Raw genomic sequence first — 18,585 nt, 5'->3', positions numbered from 1 at the left:
GGGAACACAGTGCACTGCCAGCAAGTTTGCTGATGACAAAACTGAGAGAAGCAGCTGAACATACCTTAAGGCTCTGCTGCTATTCAGTGGGACCTGGACAGGCTGGAAAAGTTGGGCAGGGAGAAATTCAATGACATGCAACAAGGGCAAGTGTAGAGTCTTGCATCTGGGAAAGAACAACCCCATGAACCAGTATAGGCTGGGGGCTGACTTTTAGGAAAGCAGCACAGAGGAGAGGGACCTGAGTGTCCTGGTGGATGGAAGGATGACCATGAGCCAGCAATGTGCCCTTGTGGCCAAGAAGGCCATTGGTATCCTGGAGTGTATCAGAAGGGGTGTGCTTAATAGGTCAGGAGAGGTTCTCCTTCCTTCCCCTCTACTCCGTGCTGGTGAGGCTGCGTCTGGAATACTACATCCAGTTCTGGGCCCCTCAGTTCAAGAAGAAAAGAGAATCGCAGGAAAGAGTCCAGCGCACAGCCACAAAGACGATTAAGGGAGTGGAACATCTCCTTTATGAGGAAGGCTGAGGGAGCTGTCCTCTAGCATGGAGGACACCGAGAGGTAACCTCATTCATGTTTGTAAAGATAAAGGGTGAATGTCAGAGTGCCAGGGCAACAAACCTGGGGGGGTGGGGGGAGCACAAGCCCTACGAGTAGTGACTGAGGGAGCTGGGGCTGTTCGGCCTGGGGGAGGCTCAGGGGAGGACCTTATCACTGGTTACAACTACCTGAGAGGAGGGTGTGGCCAGGTGGGGGTTGGTCTCCTCTCTCAGGCAACCAGCAAAAGAACAAGAGGACAGTCCCAAGCTATGCCAGGGGAGGTTTAGGCTGGATGTTAGGAAGACATTCTTTGCAGAAAGAGTGATGGGCTGTTGGAATGGACTGGCCAGGGTGGTGGTGGAGTCCTTGTTCCTGGAAGTGTTTAAAGAGAGACTGGATGTGGCGCTTGGTGCCATGCTTTAGTTGATTAGATAATGTTGGTTGATTGGCTGGACTTGGTGATCTCGAAGGTCTTCTCCACCCTGACTGATTCTGTGATGGAGCCAGGCTCTTCTCAGCGATGTCTAGTGACAGGACAAGGGGCAATGAGTGCAAGTTGGAGCACAGGAGGCTCCACATCAATGTAAGGAAAAGCTTTTTCACCGCGAGGGTGACAGAATACCGAACAGGATATGCCCAGAGAGGCTGCAGAGTCTCCCTCTCTGGAGACACTCAAAATCTGCCTGGATGCATTCCTCTGTGACCTACTCTAGGTGATCCTACTCTGGCAGGGCAGCTGAACTAGATGATCTGTCAAGGTTTCTTCCAACTCCTAACATTTTGAGATTCTGTAAAACCAGAATGCAAAAATGGACTGATGCTTATAGAATTCATCTCTTGTTTCTCTCTTCACAAACTTTTTTGTGTGCTGTTCCTCTCACCAGCTCCCCATTTCAGACCTTCAGAATTGTATCTAAGACTTCTCCCAGCTCCCCACACTTGGCAACGTATACTTCTGGGGTCACAGGAAGAAAAAATCCTTTAAGAAGAAACTACCCTCTGATATTTGCATTTCATCACACTTCACATATCCCTAGCTGTCACTACATGCACAGTGGAGATGTGCCAGAAGAAATTAAGCAAAAGGAACTTTGCTTGGTAATAGGAAGCTGGAAATAGAAAAAAAGTGACATGTGTGGTAGCTATCCTCAAGTTTAGAAACAGAGGTTCAAAATTCACCTAACACAGGCAGGGAGAAATCACACTTCCAGGTGTGTGGGGAGTGAGCAAATCTAATGCACCAGAGAAAGGGTGACATTTCTGTAGCATACTGTAAAGCAAGTACAGGCTTTGTAGACAGTCCAGCACCCATTTAATGAGATCCAGCAGCTGCTGGTGAGCCATAGCAGAGCATCACACCGACCTACAGGATGTCCACCTGACAGCTGCCAGGCTGTGTATCACTAAGAGAGCGAGGAATGTCAAGGTAACAGGAGAAGCCTGCAAGGTTTCTTTTAGCCCCAAGCAATCCTATATCCCAAAGTAATACATTTGGGATGGTAGTGAAGAACCATGCATCTGCCAGTTGAAGAAACTTGGAAGTTTTAAAATGGACAACAGGAGGAAGAAAAAGACAGCAAGCAGGACAATTCATCATGCAAGCCCTGCCTTGATTCTGAGGTATGAGGAGAATCTGGTTTAAAACTGCTACTTGAAGAGCTACTCTGTGTCCATGACCATATGTATTTAGATTAGTCACTCTTGAAAGATCAAGAACCCACACTGTGGTATTTGATTTTGAAAAGAGTATTTACATACATGAGAGGAATATTTTTAAAGGAACAAGCCAGATGGTATAATAAAAGATACATGATATGAAGACAACAATGATAACAAAAGATACAAGATATGAAACTCAAAGATGTGTAACATCTACCCAAAAACCCAGCTGATCACCTTTTTAGCTCTCCTTTCTCTGTCCCCTCCAAAGGCTGAATGAAACAATAGAATCATAGAATCAACCAATCTTGCTAAATCCTACAGTGACAGAGACACATTCACCCTGCAATATTCATTCAGGAGGAATTTCTCAGTGTGACTCTAATAATACATCCAGAGTAAATAAAGAATGTTCTGTATGTGACGCAATGCCTGCAAGCAAAGTTCTGCTGAACTACTGTGCTAGTTTGCAGCAGGCTAGAAAGTTTTGGTGAGAAGAACAAGATCACAGGCTGTGAGAGGAAAACAAGGGTGATGTCTACTTCACTCATAGGCTTGCTGAGATGTATAGGAGCAAGAAATAAAAGCACAGATAACCACTCTCACTTGGGCTGCTGGCTGAGCTGCATCTTACTCTCTAACCTCACCTTACATTTTGGACTAACCCACTTTGCTTCCTAACTCCCTGGCTGAACCTCTATTCTTCCTTGGGACTGGGGTAAGGTTGAGAGGGGTAGGGGGAAGGTGAAGGGGTGGCTGAGAGCCCCTCCTGGGGACAAGCAGGTTTCTGGGAGGGGAGTTGTGTTTCTGTATTACCTTTTACCTTGTCTATTTCTGTCTATAACTGTATATACTGTAAATATCTGCTTGTGTATTGTGCCAGCTGTAAATATAAGCTTCATTCATATTTCCAGAGCTGGCTGAGTCTAGTCTGGGTGATTTCTAAAGTGGAGGGGGGCAGGGAACACCCAAACCATCACAACTACTTAGGCAAATGGCCCTTTTGCTAAATATAAAAATCCCCTACCCCTCAGGTTTTGCATTCCAATACCAAAGTTCTCAGTTAAGCAGATACTACCACCATATACCGTTACTATGTTGTGATGGTTTGGGGGTTACCCCGCCCCCCCACACTTTTTTTGAATTTGCCCCAGCTAACTCAGACGGACCCTGGGAATATAGATGAAGCAATTTATTTACAGCTAGCAGAATTTACAAGCAGCTATTTACAATATATACACTTATATACAATTATATACAGAAATATACAAAGGATAAACAATACAAAAGCACAACTCCCCTCCCAGAAACCTGAGTCCCCAGGAGGGGCTCTCAAACCACCCCAACACCTCCCCTTGCCCTCTCAACCTTACCCCAGTTCTCAGGAAGAAGAGAGGTGCAGCCAAGAGGTTAGGGAGCAAGGTTAGTAGGAGCAGGGTTAATGAGATGTGACCAGGTCTAAGGCAAAAGCAAGAGTGAGAGACAAAATGGAGAATGTTTACTTCTTCTTCCCAGAGCTCTCAGCGAGACTATGAGAGAAGTTGACATCAATTGTTTTCATTTCACTGCCCGTTATCTAGTTCTTCTACCAAAACATCCCAGCTTGCTTCAAACTAGCACATATGTTTTTTGACAACACCCCCAAAATATACAAGTTAAAATTGAGTTATAAAAACCTGAGTAGCTCCCAAAAACACTTCAAAAGTTCAATTTATTTTCCAATGCCTAATGCACACCATTTATCATTGTCAACATGATATTACATGAGAAACTACATTTATCTAAATATGTAAAGCAGATTGTTTTTTTAGCCCCTCTACTACTTAGCCCTTGCAGTCCCAATCCCTATAATGGTCACAAAACTGAACAGTTTCAGAGACAAAACACAACTATCAAACACACATGTATGTTTTGTATGTGTACAGGCACATGAATGCATACATATACACACACAAACTCATCCATGTATGTCTGATGTATACAAACACATATAAATGGAGTATCACCCATCTGCAAACTGCTGCCCATCTGACTCAATTTAAATTACATAAGAACATTCACATGCCTGTGGTGATGAAAGTCCTCCCTTCTTCCTTGCACAGTAATCTGCTGTTGCACCACCTAGTGAGCATGGAGGCCAGATATTCATCAGTTCTTGAAAGAACAGTTTTTGTCTGAAGTGCCTAAAGATGAACTCAGGAACCTCTTATCAGCTCCTGTTCGGGGTTTCTCAAAGATTTTTTTAGACTATTAAACTTTGGCATTTAGGTCAACTCCATCAAGAAATTACTTTTAATTTGTTTTTGTACTGTAAAGGCAGCTCCTCTGTCTTCAAGAGCTCAGTTAGGAGCAACTACTAAGGCAGGGAAGATGTAGAAGAAATGTCCTAAAATGTTTCATTAGAGTTGAATCATGCTGTAGCCCTGTACTGGGCCATGCTCTTGTACCTGACACTTATTACATGGCAAAAAAAGATTCTTCTGGTCCTCTGATCTCATAAATCCTTCTTCAATTTTAGAAGTTATGTAATTTTGATAGATATTGCAAAACCAAATTAATAGAGACAAAAGTTACATGTTCTTAGAAAGGAAATAAAACCAATGGCTGCAACACTTCCAGAAGAACACAATCTTAACAATTACATCATGAAGATTTTTTTTTATGCAGATTGACATTTATCTGTGCTGTGTCATCCTGCAGGAAACCACAGACTACAGGCCAATGCACACATTTCCATCTTTAAAGGCTGTATCACTTCAGAAGTGAGGGAGACTTCCACTGGGAAGTTAATTATACAACCAAGATACTTCATTTGACGGAGAAACACACGTTTAAAGGATAGACTACATCTGTAACAAAAGCTAAGTTTTTGTAATTAATATGATACAAAAGGAGTAGCATCACTAAAAATAAAAATGCATCAATTCCTAGTTTACAAACTATTAGACTCATGTAACACTTTTAAGCAATCTTAAAGTTAAGAACATACTTCAAGTTGCATCAAGCCTTAGTATAAAAATGCCTGCAAGTTCCCAGGCAACCAGCAACAGAACAAGGGGACAGAGTCTCAAGTTGTGCCGGGGGAAGTCCAGGCTGGATGTTAGGAGGAAGTTCTTGCAGGAGAGAGTGATTGGCATTGGAATGGGCTGCCCAGGGAGGTGGTGGAGTCACTGTCCCTGGAGGTGTTCAAGAAAAGCCTGGCTGAGGCACTTAGTGCCATGGCCTAGCTGACTGAATAGGGCTGGGTGCTAGGTTGGACTGGCTGATCTTGGAGGTCTCTTCCAACCTGGTTGATTCTATGATTCTAAGAGTGGCTTGGTTCTTGCATAAGAGATAATGGCTACTATTGGCCACTACTTCCTCTTCCTATAACAATACTACTCCAAGCTATCACATGCAGCAATTCAGAAGAACATGCAGCTTTTCTAAAAAGGGAGATAAAGCAATCTGAATCCATTATAAGTACTCAGCAATCTCAGAGGGGAAAAACACAGTCCAAAGATGAAAGGAACTCAAAAATTATCTTCATCAACTTAAACTCCCAAGTTTTAGAAGTAATGTGAAGATTTGCAAGCGTATGCTAAATAGAGTGCACACACACACAAAATACTGCAGCAAAATGAACCAGCAGCAAAATACTTAGGAGAAAATAAATTACTTATCATGCACTTCTATTTTGTTTTTTATATTTGCTGTTAAAATTCTCAGATTCTCATTCTAAAATCAGTGCATTAAAAAGACTCCCATTTCTCCTGCAAATAATCAGGGAAGCTGTGCAGCAAACAAAGTTTACCTAAAACCTGGATTTTAAATGTTTTTTTTTCCCCCACAAGAAACAACTGTAAGCAGGGGAGTCCAGAAGCACTCTGTAGTGTTGGAGGGTCTCTAATTCAGTTGGGGATTCCACAACTGGCCCTCAGCTTGGATCCTACACATCTAACCCACACAAATGCTGAAGGGCTACTCCTGTGTCCAGCACGGTCACACTGGCTTAGGTGGCACAAAGGCAGTTGTAGCACATGGGCCCTTAGTACAAAATAAGGACCATTAGCAAAGAAAAAACTAAACATGGCCACAAGAAAGACCTTATGTTTGGTTAATATTAATGTTCTAGATTAGGTAGATTTGCTATCCATTTGCAGACTGCTAGCTTTTAAAAGCGGGAAACTAAATGCCTTTAGGGCAGCTCAAAAATCATAAAACCAATTGATGTCATGATGAGTGCAGCTCTTTTTGAGCACAAGAATGCCTTATTAAAAGAAAGAACACATGGAAATACATATTCTTTCCCACAGGACAGCCAATCCATCATTATCATGCAGCAGTAGTTCACAACACGGGAATTAAATGCTCACACAGAAGATTTTTCTTCTTTTATATGAAAGAAGTATAACCTTCTGCATAGTATCAGTGCTGAGGAAAAGACTGCAGAAGACAGCACTGAAAAAAAATCTGGTGTAATGCAGTGAAATGGCCAGAAACTGCAATAGTATGTCAAAATAGGCTTTGGCTTAAAAAAAAAAGTTATTGCAGCTGGTGCTGGTGCCCAGTCATGTGATTTTCATGGCTACGGCGATTATAAAGCAAGAATTGTGCTGCACAAACACTGCTGAAATGCTGGCGTAGGAGTATTATTCACATGCTTTTGTGACTGGAGTTCAGCACTGGTGGATGGAAATAATTTTACTTGTCCAGAGATGCAGTCTGCCTACAAAAGCATGTCTGCTCCTGGCTGATTTGTGCTGCTGCCTGCCCCCACGCTGCCTCCCCTCCATGAGTACATATTCACACCCTCGTGGGATACTCATTTTGAAATCACTACAGGAAGTACAAAAGGCTACTAAGAAGTAGAAAAATAGCAGATGTGCCATGAGCAATGCAAAACACTGCATAAACCCACAAATTACAAACACTAATTTTTCACAAGGTTTTGCAGTCATGACCAGAGTATGTGTTTGCAACAGCTCACAATTTCTCTCTCCCCTCGAGAGATTAATACCACTCACAGAACCAAGGAAAGCCTGTAGATGCTACTTTTCCCACACATGTCCATCCTGTTGCAAAAAGGGGAGCTATCAAGCCTGGCGACAGCAGTGTGTGCACAATCTCAGTTCGGCTGCCACACGCCACTTAAGCAGCCGCAGTTATCAGTGGTCACTGAAATCACTGCTTACATTACAACGGCTCCAGCAAAACGAAGGCCAGCAGGAGGGCACCCTCCTGCACATTAAACGTTTATGGATTTTAACTGCATTGTCAATACAGTCAGACATTTGAAAAGGGTCTGAAAATATTTAATTAAAGCATGAATTAGCAGAGAAAAGCAGAGCTGGTCAATTGGGGAAACAGCTTCTGGTGGTTTCTGTTTGCGTACTCTAAAGAAACAAGTAGAGCAAAGTCCGATTTACAGCACTACTGTCTTCCAGCAGCATGCTGTCTTTGCCAAAGATAACACTGGAAAGCTCCTTTGGGAAGCCTCAAATATCCCCCCCTTTCCCATCCTCACCCTGCTCCCCACACCTCCTCCCCTCCCCCCAAAAAAAAATCCCAACAACCCCCATAAAAAACCACAACTACAAAACAAATCAACTCCCAAACTCATAAATATGAAAAATATCTGAATAGTTCCATGCAAACAAGAAAGGCTCATCTGGCTCTAAACCTACAACACTGTAATACACTCAATACTTGACAATTTCTTCAAGCTCACCCTAGAGTCCACATCAATTTCAGTCTCAATGTTAATTCTATCATAAAGGTTGAAATACGTGAAGAGGAGGGAAAGAAGAGGAAAAAAAGCATTGTAAACATTCTGAAATCATCATAGCAAAGCTTCCAGTTTAGGTCAGGAAAAACAGAGTTAAAATACTTACCTTACAGTGCAGTTCCTTCCATCCAGATTATTAACTTCAGATAAAATATGCTCCCCATCTTGCTTTAAATCCTTTGTTTGCCTCCTTACTTCGACTGAGACTTCCTAAAAGTGGTTTACAGCACAAGTAAGACACCAAGTCATCATGTTTCAGAATCCTGAAAAAATCTATGATTATAGAACCTCTTATTTGTGGCTTTGCTCTGTTTGAATACACATGAAGTCAACAGCATAGCATGTCTTAAGCCTGTTTTTAAGTGGTACAGTATGCTATGTGACCTCTTGCACAGCACTACCAACCTGGCTGTGCTCAATTTACTCCTTTTACTTTGCTGATCTACAGAAGAGCTTACCATTTAATGTCAACGTTCACCACTTCCATTTGGCAAAGACAAAAAAAAACCAACCCAAAACACCAAACCAAAAAGAAAAGAGCAAAGACATAGCAGAAGAGCTGCTCACATTTTAGAAGAGGCAAGTACGCACCAGCTTGTGAATCCCTGAGCATGTACTTTAGTTTCCCAGTAAAACACACATCACTGTTCTAGAATTTTATTATCTCACTATCTCCAACCACGCCCAAAGCACAGCTTTGCATTATAAACACTGAACCTACAGGAAATTAATTGTGCACTAGCACTGGAATAATCTGAATCACATATGTGAATCAACATCTTTATTTACTTCAGCCTGTTGTAAGCATCTTCAATGCACTTATCACCATAATTTCCAGGTGCCTAAACAGGTGTCTGCTTTTTGCCCCAGGAAGCCTATACTGAACTTAAAGGCACTAATAAACCATAAATGTATACATGGGAGAGATTATATGATGATTTTTTTCTGCTGGGTAGGCAATTATTTAATGTAGTTAATTTCATTTTCAGAATAACTTCCAGGTGAATATTTCCAGTGCCTGGAATCTCTACTTTACTTAGCAAACTATCCACACAGTAAAGTCTGCACATACACTTCAAAACAACTTGCAAAACTTAAAAGACAACACCACACCCCCCCAATTTAAGATTCCTTAGCTTCTAGAGATCAACACACTTTATTTCTTTAGCTATTCTAATTCTAGATCCTGTATATACACAAGTGCTTTGTGCAATGTTTTTATCAAGAGGAAAAACAGGAAAGTAATACACAGCTGCACTGCTTCAATTCTTTTCTTGAGCAACGTGAAGTTTAACACGGGTTGAACACACTCTGACTTCTTACACCTACCAGGTGATCTTGTAGCACCTTGAACATCTTTAAAACAGGGAACTTAAAAGACTTGGTTTCTCTGTTTTTACTTCCCCTGTCACCTGCCAACCATTCCCTAGATCAGCTCAGTTAAAAATTAACCTAGTATTTACTTGCCAGTTGAGTAGACATTTGGCATCTAAGGAATAAATTTACACATCTTCAAGCAAGCAAACTCACACAAAATAATGAGTAGTCTCATCTGTGGCTGTAGTGTAGCCTTAACATGAACAGGCATATTTTTAATCTCTGCACTTTATTAGGCAGAAGTTTTGCCCTATGTAACTTTTGCATCAAGCCCAGTTTAGAAGAGGAAATCCATGGAAAGTTATTAGACCAGTGACAAAACTGGACAGAAGATGATTATAATTTCCATTTGGAACATAGCTTCAGAGAATTGAAAGCCTTAGAAAGGGGAAGGCAATCACACCAATGAAGAAGTAACTCTGGGTGAAGATTGCATTGATCCTCCTATATCTCTACTGTAAAAAAGAGGGTATGTATCATCAAATCAGTCAGGTTTTCTTACACCTGGCTACACCACACATTGCTTTTTGCTACACTCAGTTTCTGGGCAATACAAACTTTGATCCTCTTATGATAGCTAGCTATTTAACACTTTTTCCCTGACAAAAGGCAAACACTATCCTACACTGCATTCCTGAACTGGAAATTTTCATAATCATCACCTCTTTCCCCCTCCACCTTAGGCAGTTTAAATGATAATGTAAAAACAGTACTTGTACCTGTTTGTAGAAATCAGTGGAAGGGGACGACCTAGACCTCTCGTGGATGTACTGGGGTTTCTCATGTTGTTCGTGGCCTGCATCAAGGATGTTATCAGCTGAATGGTACCTTCCTGAGCTTCTTGTCTCCGCTGGCTTCCGCTGCTCCTTCCACGATGCCTGGTACTCTGCAAAGGTGCCCAAACGCTGCGGCTTTTCAGGTTTCACAACCCTATCAGGAGCCCTACTGGTGCTGGTACGGTGGACGTTATCTTTTAAAGCATGTGCAGCTTCAAGTCCAGCAGAGGCTGCCCAACCTCTTCTCTCATACCACAACTCTTCTCCTTCTTGTGCACTGTGAGCTTTCCTATCTGGCCCCTCAGACTGTCCCTCAGCTAGACTGTGGGGAGTTGATTTCTGTGCTGATTTTCTATATGCAGGTTTACTGGTTTCTTCAAAAAACTTCCACCTGTCTGCAAATGAGCCCAGGGCTTCTTCAGATGCATTTGGATGGCAACAAGCATGGTACTCATCCTCTGACATCCCCACCTCATTCATTTTCTCTGGTTCAGAGTAAGACTTCAGTTTTTGATCTGTTGTAAACCTCTTCCTGGCTCCAATGCGAGAAACTTGATGAGTGCCACTCCCTGCTGGGTTCGGTTTAGCTTGTGTAGCCTCCAGGCATCCAGATACATCTTCAGAAACCAAAGCCAATAATGAAGAGTTGTAGCTACCAGTTTTCCGCTCAGGTGACCTGGGGACATACTCAGCTGGGCTGGGTTCCAAGTCCCGCCGTTTGAAGGATGTCGCTCTCAGAACCCTGGCCTGTGCTTCCTTGAGGTGATCCTTGTAGGTGCTGGTAAAGTTTGTGTCCGGGGAGGTGGTGATATTTTCTGCTGAATCTGGCTTCCAGGAATCATTGCACTCCTCCGTTTCAGACGACGCTACTAATGTAGCGGTGCTTCTACTTTTCTGCAGCTTTGCTCTTCTCATTTGGATCTCGTTTCTCAGGGTTGTTGCAAAACGATCACTCCTTCGTGCCTGTTTAGACAAGTGAGTGTCAAATGGGGCCTGCCGTTCTGCTGCCCCTTCTGGGCTGTTGCCGGATTGCTTTCTCCCTTCCTGAGCTAAAGAGTGCAACATTGGGGTCTTCTGAGGAGAAATCTTGTTGCTCTCATCTTTCCCCCACCTGAAATCTTTCTGAGCAGATCTGTTTTCAGTGGTAAGGGCAGAGGCCTTCATACAGTCCTGTTGGCCATACTTGGTTTCACTTTCCTCAGAGCTGCTTTCAAAGTATTTCTGTTGTCCAGACTTTTCAGTATGGTTGACTTTTTTAGCTTCTTCTGCTACAGCACACCTGGTATCACACTCTCTGTCCACTGGATAATGAGCACTGTTCTCACACCCTTTCAGTGAAGGTTCGACAGATTGCTGAGGTAGATAGTATTTCGGTTTTTGGACCACCGTGACAACTGCAGGACTTTCGTGAGGTCCAAGTGAGGCATCAGTCCCCACTGCAGGTTTCCAGCTGTCATCCTTGAGCTGCAGTGGCTTTGAGCTTCCCTGAGCAGGCTGTTTTGCTGTCACGCAGTAGTAGCGACTCTGTCCAGCGTTGTCCACCTTCTGTTCAGCAGCACTGTTGGAAGAAGAAGTGTTGTAGCCATGAAAATGCTCTGTAACTAACTCCTGATTGCCAGTATAGGAGATACAAGGTTGCTGATCTTTAGATGAAGCTAAGATTCTGGCATGGTGAAAAAAAGTGCTTTCATCACTGTACTGGTGCTGGTGGTGGTAATTGTAAGTAGGATGTGCAAACCGAACATCAGTGCTGGACAAGGATGACTGCAGTTTGTTCACAGCTCCTGCATTACTACTGTACCTTTCAGCAGCTGAAGAAAAAGTATGTTCTGAACTGAGATCAGATTTATAACTTGAGCTGCTGACTCTCTCGTCACATGCCCTGGAGGGCCGACGACGCTGCTGCTCCACAGTTTCTAAGTTCCAGTCACTCCTGGGCTGAGATTGGTTCATGGCTGGGAAGTGCTGCGTGCTGGCACCTTCTGAGTACACAGGGCCATGGGCCTTCTCGTGGCCCTTGGTAGCAGCAAAGCTGTCACTACGCAGAGGTGGAGGTGGTGGGGGAGGAGATGAAGACTTTTTCTTATCAGGGACATACCACACAGGTCCAAAACTGGATCTTCCAGTGCTAGTGAGCTTGTTATCTGAATGTTCCTCTATTCTAGGATTTCTGTTGCTCTCATACTGGATAGAAGCTGGCAAATACCCAAGTTTGTCTTCCATTCCACCGCTGTCATTCAAGAACTGGCCGGTCTTGTTTCCATGCTTAGCAGTCTCCCAGTAGCCTACTTTGCATAGCATGCTCTCTGTTGAAGAAGTGTCTGCATTGGATAGAGTGTGGTCAGGGGTGCTAGAACTCGTGGAGAAAGACCCATAGGCTGAATCCCGTTTACTTTGGTTCCCTAGATGATCAATGCTACTGTTAGACCTTGCAGAAGAAAGTCTTCCATACTGGGCTACTTGTGGAGTGTGGTCCCAGCTGTCCATACTCCCCAGTGAGCTGAACTGGTCAGAAGTGCGATGTAGACTTGACTGTTCCCACGAGTTTGACAGGTCATGAGAGGAACAACTGTGGTAGAAAACACACAAAAATCCTCAGCGTAAATATGTAAGTTAAGAAATGACACAACTATAAACATATAGACACCAATTTTACTAACACTGGTTAAGATCCATCTGTGTAAGAGCCACTCAAGAAAAACAATTTAAAAACATTTGAATTATTTTTATACAAAGTCTTTGTCTGACACTGACTCTAAGCTCCAAACTTGAGTATCCAACTCAAGCTCCCTTTGTAAGCTTACCAACAAGTAATACATATTTACCTTCTAGAAGGTTCCCATCTCCCTCTGCAAATTACTGATTTTGAGAAGTTTACTTTTAAACAAATGTGGTTTGAGCTCCATTAGCTCACTCTTTCCCAGGACTAATACCAACTTAATTTTCAATATATTTTACAGGCACCCCAATTCTTCCAGCTATTAAACTCATGTACTTCCCTGTTCCATCTTTTGTAACCTCACTCTGAATTTTTCCAGTCCATAAAGTTATTCCCTTGTCCTGATTATCCAAATCTGCCATTCATTTAATATTCTAAGCAGAGGTACAATAATGAAATGCCACCATTTTAGTTCTGAGCCTCCACATGTGCCTTAATGTGGTTTCAAATCACTCTCAGGTTGGCACTCTGTTCTGGTTTTGGCTGAGATACAGGTAATTTTCTTCCTAGTAGCAAGTGCAGTGCTGTGTTATGGATCTAGTGTGAGAATGCAACAGTGTCATTCAATTCCACTCAGTTCCACAACAGTGAGAGGAGAATGTCAGGAGGAGATGCCAGAGCAACATAAGCTCTGCATGACCAAAACCAAACTTCTGACCTTCCTTCAAAAATCCTTACTGCCACCAGTTCCTCTCTGCCATTATTTCCTCTACAGAAATGTCACCTTGACACTGTGTTTTCCCTGGATCATTTGCATAAGATGTATTTTAAAATCTTGTTGCTTCTGTTGCTTTCCCTACCAAATAATTTTTGCTATTTTCTTTCTTGTCTGTCTTTCACAAAGTACCCACCTCCTGTCAATCTAACAGACTGATGTTGAGATGATATTGCTTCACATCTCCCTGTCTGAACTTCATTGGCAGCCCTTCCTGCTTTTATATACTAAATTCAGATTCTTGCCCTTGCATGCAAAGCCTCTTGGTAGAAATCCCAGAATTATTCCAATGCCCTGTAGCTATAATTATATGAAGCATTTATCAAATCTCATGTAGTAAAGAAGCCTGTGAAAGCTAGAAATGAAATTAGCTTATTCCACAGGAAAAAAAAACGAAACAAGAATGACAGAGAAACTTGTTTGTACTGTCAAAAGCACTGCAGAGGTCAACTCAACATTTCTTTGGAATTCAGCATTAACATAAGAATCATTTTGGTCACCCCTCTACATGGTTGAGCACAATGTATATTCAATTGCTCATTTTTAGAAGGCATTTTATTAACCATACTGTAGCACTGACCCCATCTTGTGGGATTTTTTTTGCTCATTCTTTTTTTCTTCTTCAGCATTTTAAAATATCTTGTTGAATGCTGGTTGTTGAACAAGGTCTCACTTGCCTTCTCAGGCATATACTGTGCTTCACATAGAAAGTGTCTTAGTAATTATTAGTATCTCCTTCATTAAGGAAGATGTAAGCCAGATAGTGCTATGAGTTGCTGGTATTTTCCCACCTCTTCAATACTGTAGTGATACCTGGCATTGATTAAAATAAAGATGACACTCATGCAGGAAAGTCTCAATTTATAAGTTGCATGTAGGTCTGCTGGTATCAAATGCTATCATCAGCACAAGATATCAAAGCTCTGTGAGGAAATGCCTAACAAAAACCCAGCAGATGCAGCAAAAGCTTCAAAGAAAGGACAGGAATGTTTCTGATCCTGTACTACTGCAAAGCATGGCCTCCTGTGGTCTTTTAACCAAGGGGCAATCCAGCTGCAGGGTACCCTATCCCTCTCCCCAAACCACACATATATCCTGCTTGAAAGGGAGCAAAAGAATCTCCCCCTCTGAACTCTCCATGTTTTACAAGTGATTTACTTTTCACATTTGGAGAGAATGCAGTCAGGTGCATTCAGAAGAGATTCTAGGCTATGAACACAAATCTTAGATGCTTAGTCCAAAGAAGGCAAGTAACTTCCAGAAATAGCCCAAGGATGGGATCCTCAGGCTAGAAATATCCACTCCCTAGGCTATGTCTACCATCACTTTGCATACTTTTGCTTTCAGTTCATTGCTGAGCCTCAAGTCCAGCTTTGGTGCTTCTTGGTTTGTGAACTGTACTTTCAAAGTGGGGAATCTCTGAAATGACTCACCTCTATTTGCAGACCCAAAGGAAACCCCTCTGCAACTGGGATCCTCAAAATACTCAAATCTTTGGTCTGGCACTCTGTGAATTATAGGCCTCCAGCAGCTGCAGTCTGAAGGTAGCTCTGCCACCAAAGCTGTCTTGTACAAGACACCAGGACTGATAACATCTTCCAAACACATTACCTTTCAGGGGGCAGCACAAGCACGGTGGCAGTGCCCTGGTATTAGACTGCGCTAAAGCCACTAAATCTTTCAGCAGCATCTGAATGCAGAATTTGTTTGGGTTACTGGTATTTACATCTACCAGCAGTTACTGCTATCTCCAACATGTGGAGGATGAGGATTGGTCTGTTTCCCTCCTCCTTTTCTTTTACACCCACAATTTCCTGTCCAAAGTTCATTTCAAATTGGCCCTGAACAAAACCATTAAAAAAATGCTCCTACCAAATCACACTTTGAGACAGGAAAGTGAAATATTACACGACACAAACAAGTTACAAGGACATGGATCCAGAACAGAAGGATGCATATATTTCTTTACAGCTTTGTCAGAAGACTCAGTAGACTGAAAGCAGAACTACTTGAGTTGGCACTGCAAACATCATACAGATTTAACTATTTTCTGAATTTTGTTTCTATGTACAAGGACTTCTACTGCCTTCAAATCTATAGATCCAATCCAGCCTATCTACATTTAAACACAAACTCCCTAAGTTAGTGTAAACCAGCAATAATTATAACCAAGGATTTGAGAGATCTGTCCTAAAAACTTCTGCTAATGAAATATGATAAAATGCATTAAAACAGATGTATAAGCATTGACATTCACACTCTATTCCAGAGCAGAAAGCAGATAATTTCAAAAACACTAAGAAGAAAAACAATGCAAAAATGACATGAAAATAAAATTTGATAATCTGAATATTCTTCTGGTTAACATCAACAAGTAACAATAGAGAATGTACAGCAGTAAGTCTTATTTCCAAACAGGGACTGTGTAGTGAACTCATAATTTTTGATAATGCTCAGTGTGTCTATGGCCCCATAGGAACTGAGAAGGAAAAAAAAATGAAAGAAAAACAACAAAAATCCCCTTCTGAAAATGCTGAAGTGTGTCACCTATGAGCAGGAAACAAACAAGATCCTGTAAGCAGAAAAAAACCCAGGTTTTACATAAAAGTTTAAAGTTTCACAACTAAAACTGCACCAAGTGTCAGCCTTTCTCCACTAGTGCTGAACAAGACCTTAACCAATATTAAGATGCCTCAAGTAGGGACTGAAAATCATTGGTCTTATTATCTCACTGCACAAGCACAGATGTAGGAGAGATCAGATTACAGAAAGACAGTTTGAAAAACCACAGTAATACCTTGAAGTCCACAAAGAAAACATCCAATACCCTCCCTTTAAAAAAGGGGTTTTTTAATAGTCTGAAACTGTTTAAATTTCTCCTCCCTTTGCTTTTTCACCTTAAGTATACTCATTTTGATGGGCTTGGTTACTTTTTGGCTTTTCTTCTTACAAAGGTTTGCAATTTTACCAGTGGGCACTGAAAGGAAACACAGAGCAAAAAATATATACCTTTTGCCTGTCTTTAAAGTTAGTTTCTTACCTTTCAATCACATGCACATATCACAACACTGTTTCTGAAATCCACTCATCCATACGTCAAACTTCCCAAGCTCCCCCTTCAAGCACCAAAAGGGCAGGCAGTACACATAACACAACCATTTTGCATCCGTGGTTTTAGAAAACACTCAACAACATAATCTACATCATTCCTGTCTCACTGTTGGAGCTTAATGCATGTAACTTAAGCAGAGACTCACCTTGCATGATAGCGCGAGTGCCAGGAAGCACAGGCACTGGACGAGGAAAGCTGTGACGTGGCCGTCTCAGGTTGACTCTCTGTAAATTTGGTTGCATGCCAGGAGTGAGGCCTGCAGGTTAGGTCATTTCTTCTGAAAATGAGAACATTAGAGTGCAGTAATTTAATGCAAACAGTTCAGTAAGGTGACATGTGCCAAAAAAACACCCACAACCTAGCAGGGCAGTAGTTAAAGGCTACACAGATAGGACACAAGTACAATGCGTTTAAATGACAGAAAATGAGACCACTTTCTAATGCATGCCAGGTTTGAAAAGACACCAGGATTCCTTTAAATGCTCAAGAGGCAGTGAAACACCAGTACTCTTTCAAAGGCTGTGCCTCGGTGGTTTAGGGCTAACATTTTGTTTGTTTTATTTATTTTGGGGGTGGGGTAGCTTTTATGAGAGGTGGAGACGGGCAAACGAATTTTAAAGTACCTGAGGCACCTAGAGCTTTAGCAGTTAAAGCTAATACTTAGGCATACCAATCGTTTACAACCTGACAACAGTACAATAGGCTTTAGCAAGGTCTTACTACAAGTACATGCTTATGGGAGGAGGTGGGAAGAAAAGAGTTAACTACAGGAAAGAATAAAGCCATGGACATTGTTTCATACAAGTTCGTAAGTGATATAACTCCAGTCAAATTCTGCTTCAGCTCTCAAAATGTTTGGTACCCCAGGTATGCATAGAGTTTTGTTTATTTGCTTTTGTCTGGTTTGTGAGTTTTGGTTTGGGGGTTTTGTCATCGTTTGTTTGGCTTTGTTCGTTTTGGTTTTCTTCCTTTTTAAATAAATACACCTTAAAGGTAGTTCAGCAATTCATAACAGTCCCTAAATATAAAGGTAGTTCAGCAATTCATAACAGTCCCTAAATATAAAGGTAGTTCAGCAATTCATAACAGTCCCTAAATATAAAGGTAGTTCAGCAATTCATAACAGTCCCTAAATATTTACTTGGATATCACCCTAAAATGAACATGGCTCATGGAACTAAGGGAATCCCTTCTAAGGAGTACAATATTAAGTTGTTAGAGTGCAGAACCTTGCAATCCTTCAAAAGTGCTCTACGCTCTTCTGCCTCTTTCTTCTGTTCAGGAATTAGTAACAGCAGCTTGCACTTCCTTCCAAAGATTTGCTATTTGTAATGCCTCTTGACACTCAAGAAATAAGTGCATTTCCCCCCCCCCCCACACTGTTAAATAAACCTTCTGTGTGGAATTCTGCTACTTCTGTTTCAGTGAGCACAGGCCATTGGTTTAGACCCTATCAGTTGCCTAGAACAGAACAGGAACTTATTCATCCTGCCCTTCCCCCTTTGGCTTGTCCTGGAGAAAGTGTAATTTAAAATGAGGGCAAAGTATAAGGTGAGACAAATACCATCCTTCCACCAAGTCACAGTCTCAAGCAAAGGCTATATTACAGGACCTTAGCTCTTGAAGGGCTTTAATGCTTTTATTTATCCAGTTTACTGCTACAAGGTTAAGTGATTTCTTTAAGTTACAGAAGTGATTTGCTAAGCAGAGAAAGCATTCCCTATTTTCAAACTGAATTATCAAGATAGCTCTACTTTTTTTTGCTCATTTCCTGTTTTCATAAATTTGGGTTCCTGGAGCACCACTGCAGCTACAGAATAAAACCAAAGTTTGTTATAAACCCAAGTTAAATGTGAGTATATGGCTTTTTGCAGTACATTCAGGAAGACCTGGTGAATTCAGTGATTGATTGCCTTTCCA

The 18,585-nt window shown here is 41.8% G+C and overlaps 1 protein-coding gene across 1 annotated transcript in view; it reads right to left on the bottom strand.

The window, feature by feature from the left end:
• Positions 1-18,585, bottom strand: part of SHROOM2 (shroom family member 2) — a 134,231-nt gene that overhangs the window by 26,105 nt on the left and 89,541 nt on the right. The window contains exons 3-5 of the mRNA XM_064143043.1: positions 16,811-16,942; positions 10,063-12,688; positions 8,073-8,176 (exon numbers count right to left, since the gene is read on the bottom strand). Coding sequence (XP_063999113.1) covers positions 8,073-8,176; positions 10,063-12,688; positions 16,811-16,942 — 2,862 coding nt within the window. The remainder of the gene's footprint in view (positions 1-8,072; positions 8,177-10,062; positions 12,689-16,810; positions 16,943-18,585) is intronic.

The sequence above is a fragment of the Pogoniulus pusillus genome, chromosome 5 (genome assembly GCF_015220805.1).
Source record: "Pogoniulus pusillus isolate bPogPus1 chromosome 5, bPogPus1.pri, whole genome shotgun sequence".
Lineage (NCBI taxonomy): Eukaryota > Metazoa > Chordata > Aves > Piciformes > Lybiidae > Pogoniulus > Pogoniulus pusillus.
The sequence above is the reverse complement of the archived record's forward strand: the minus strand, read 5'-3'. Positions and strand labels throughout refer to the sequence as shown.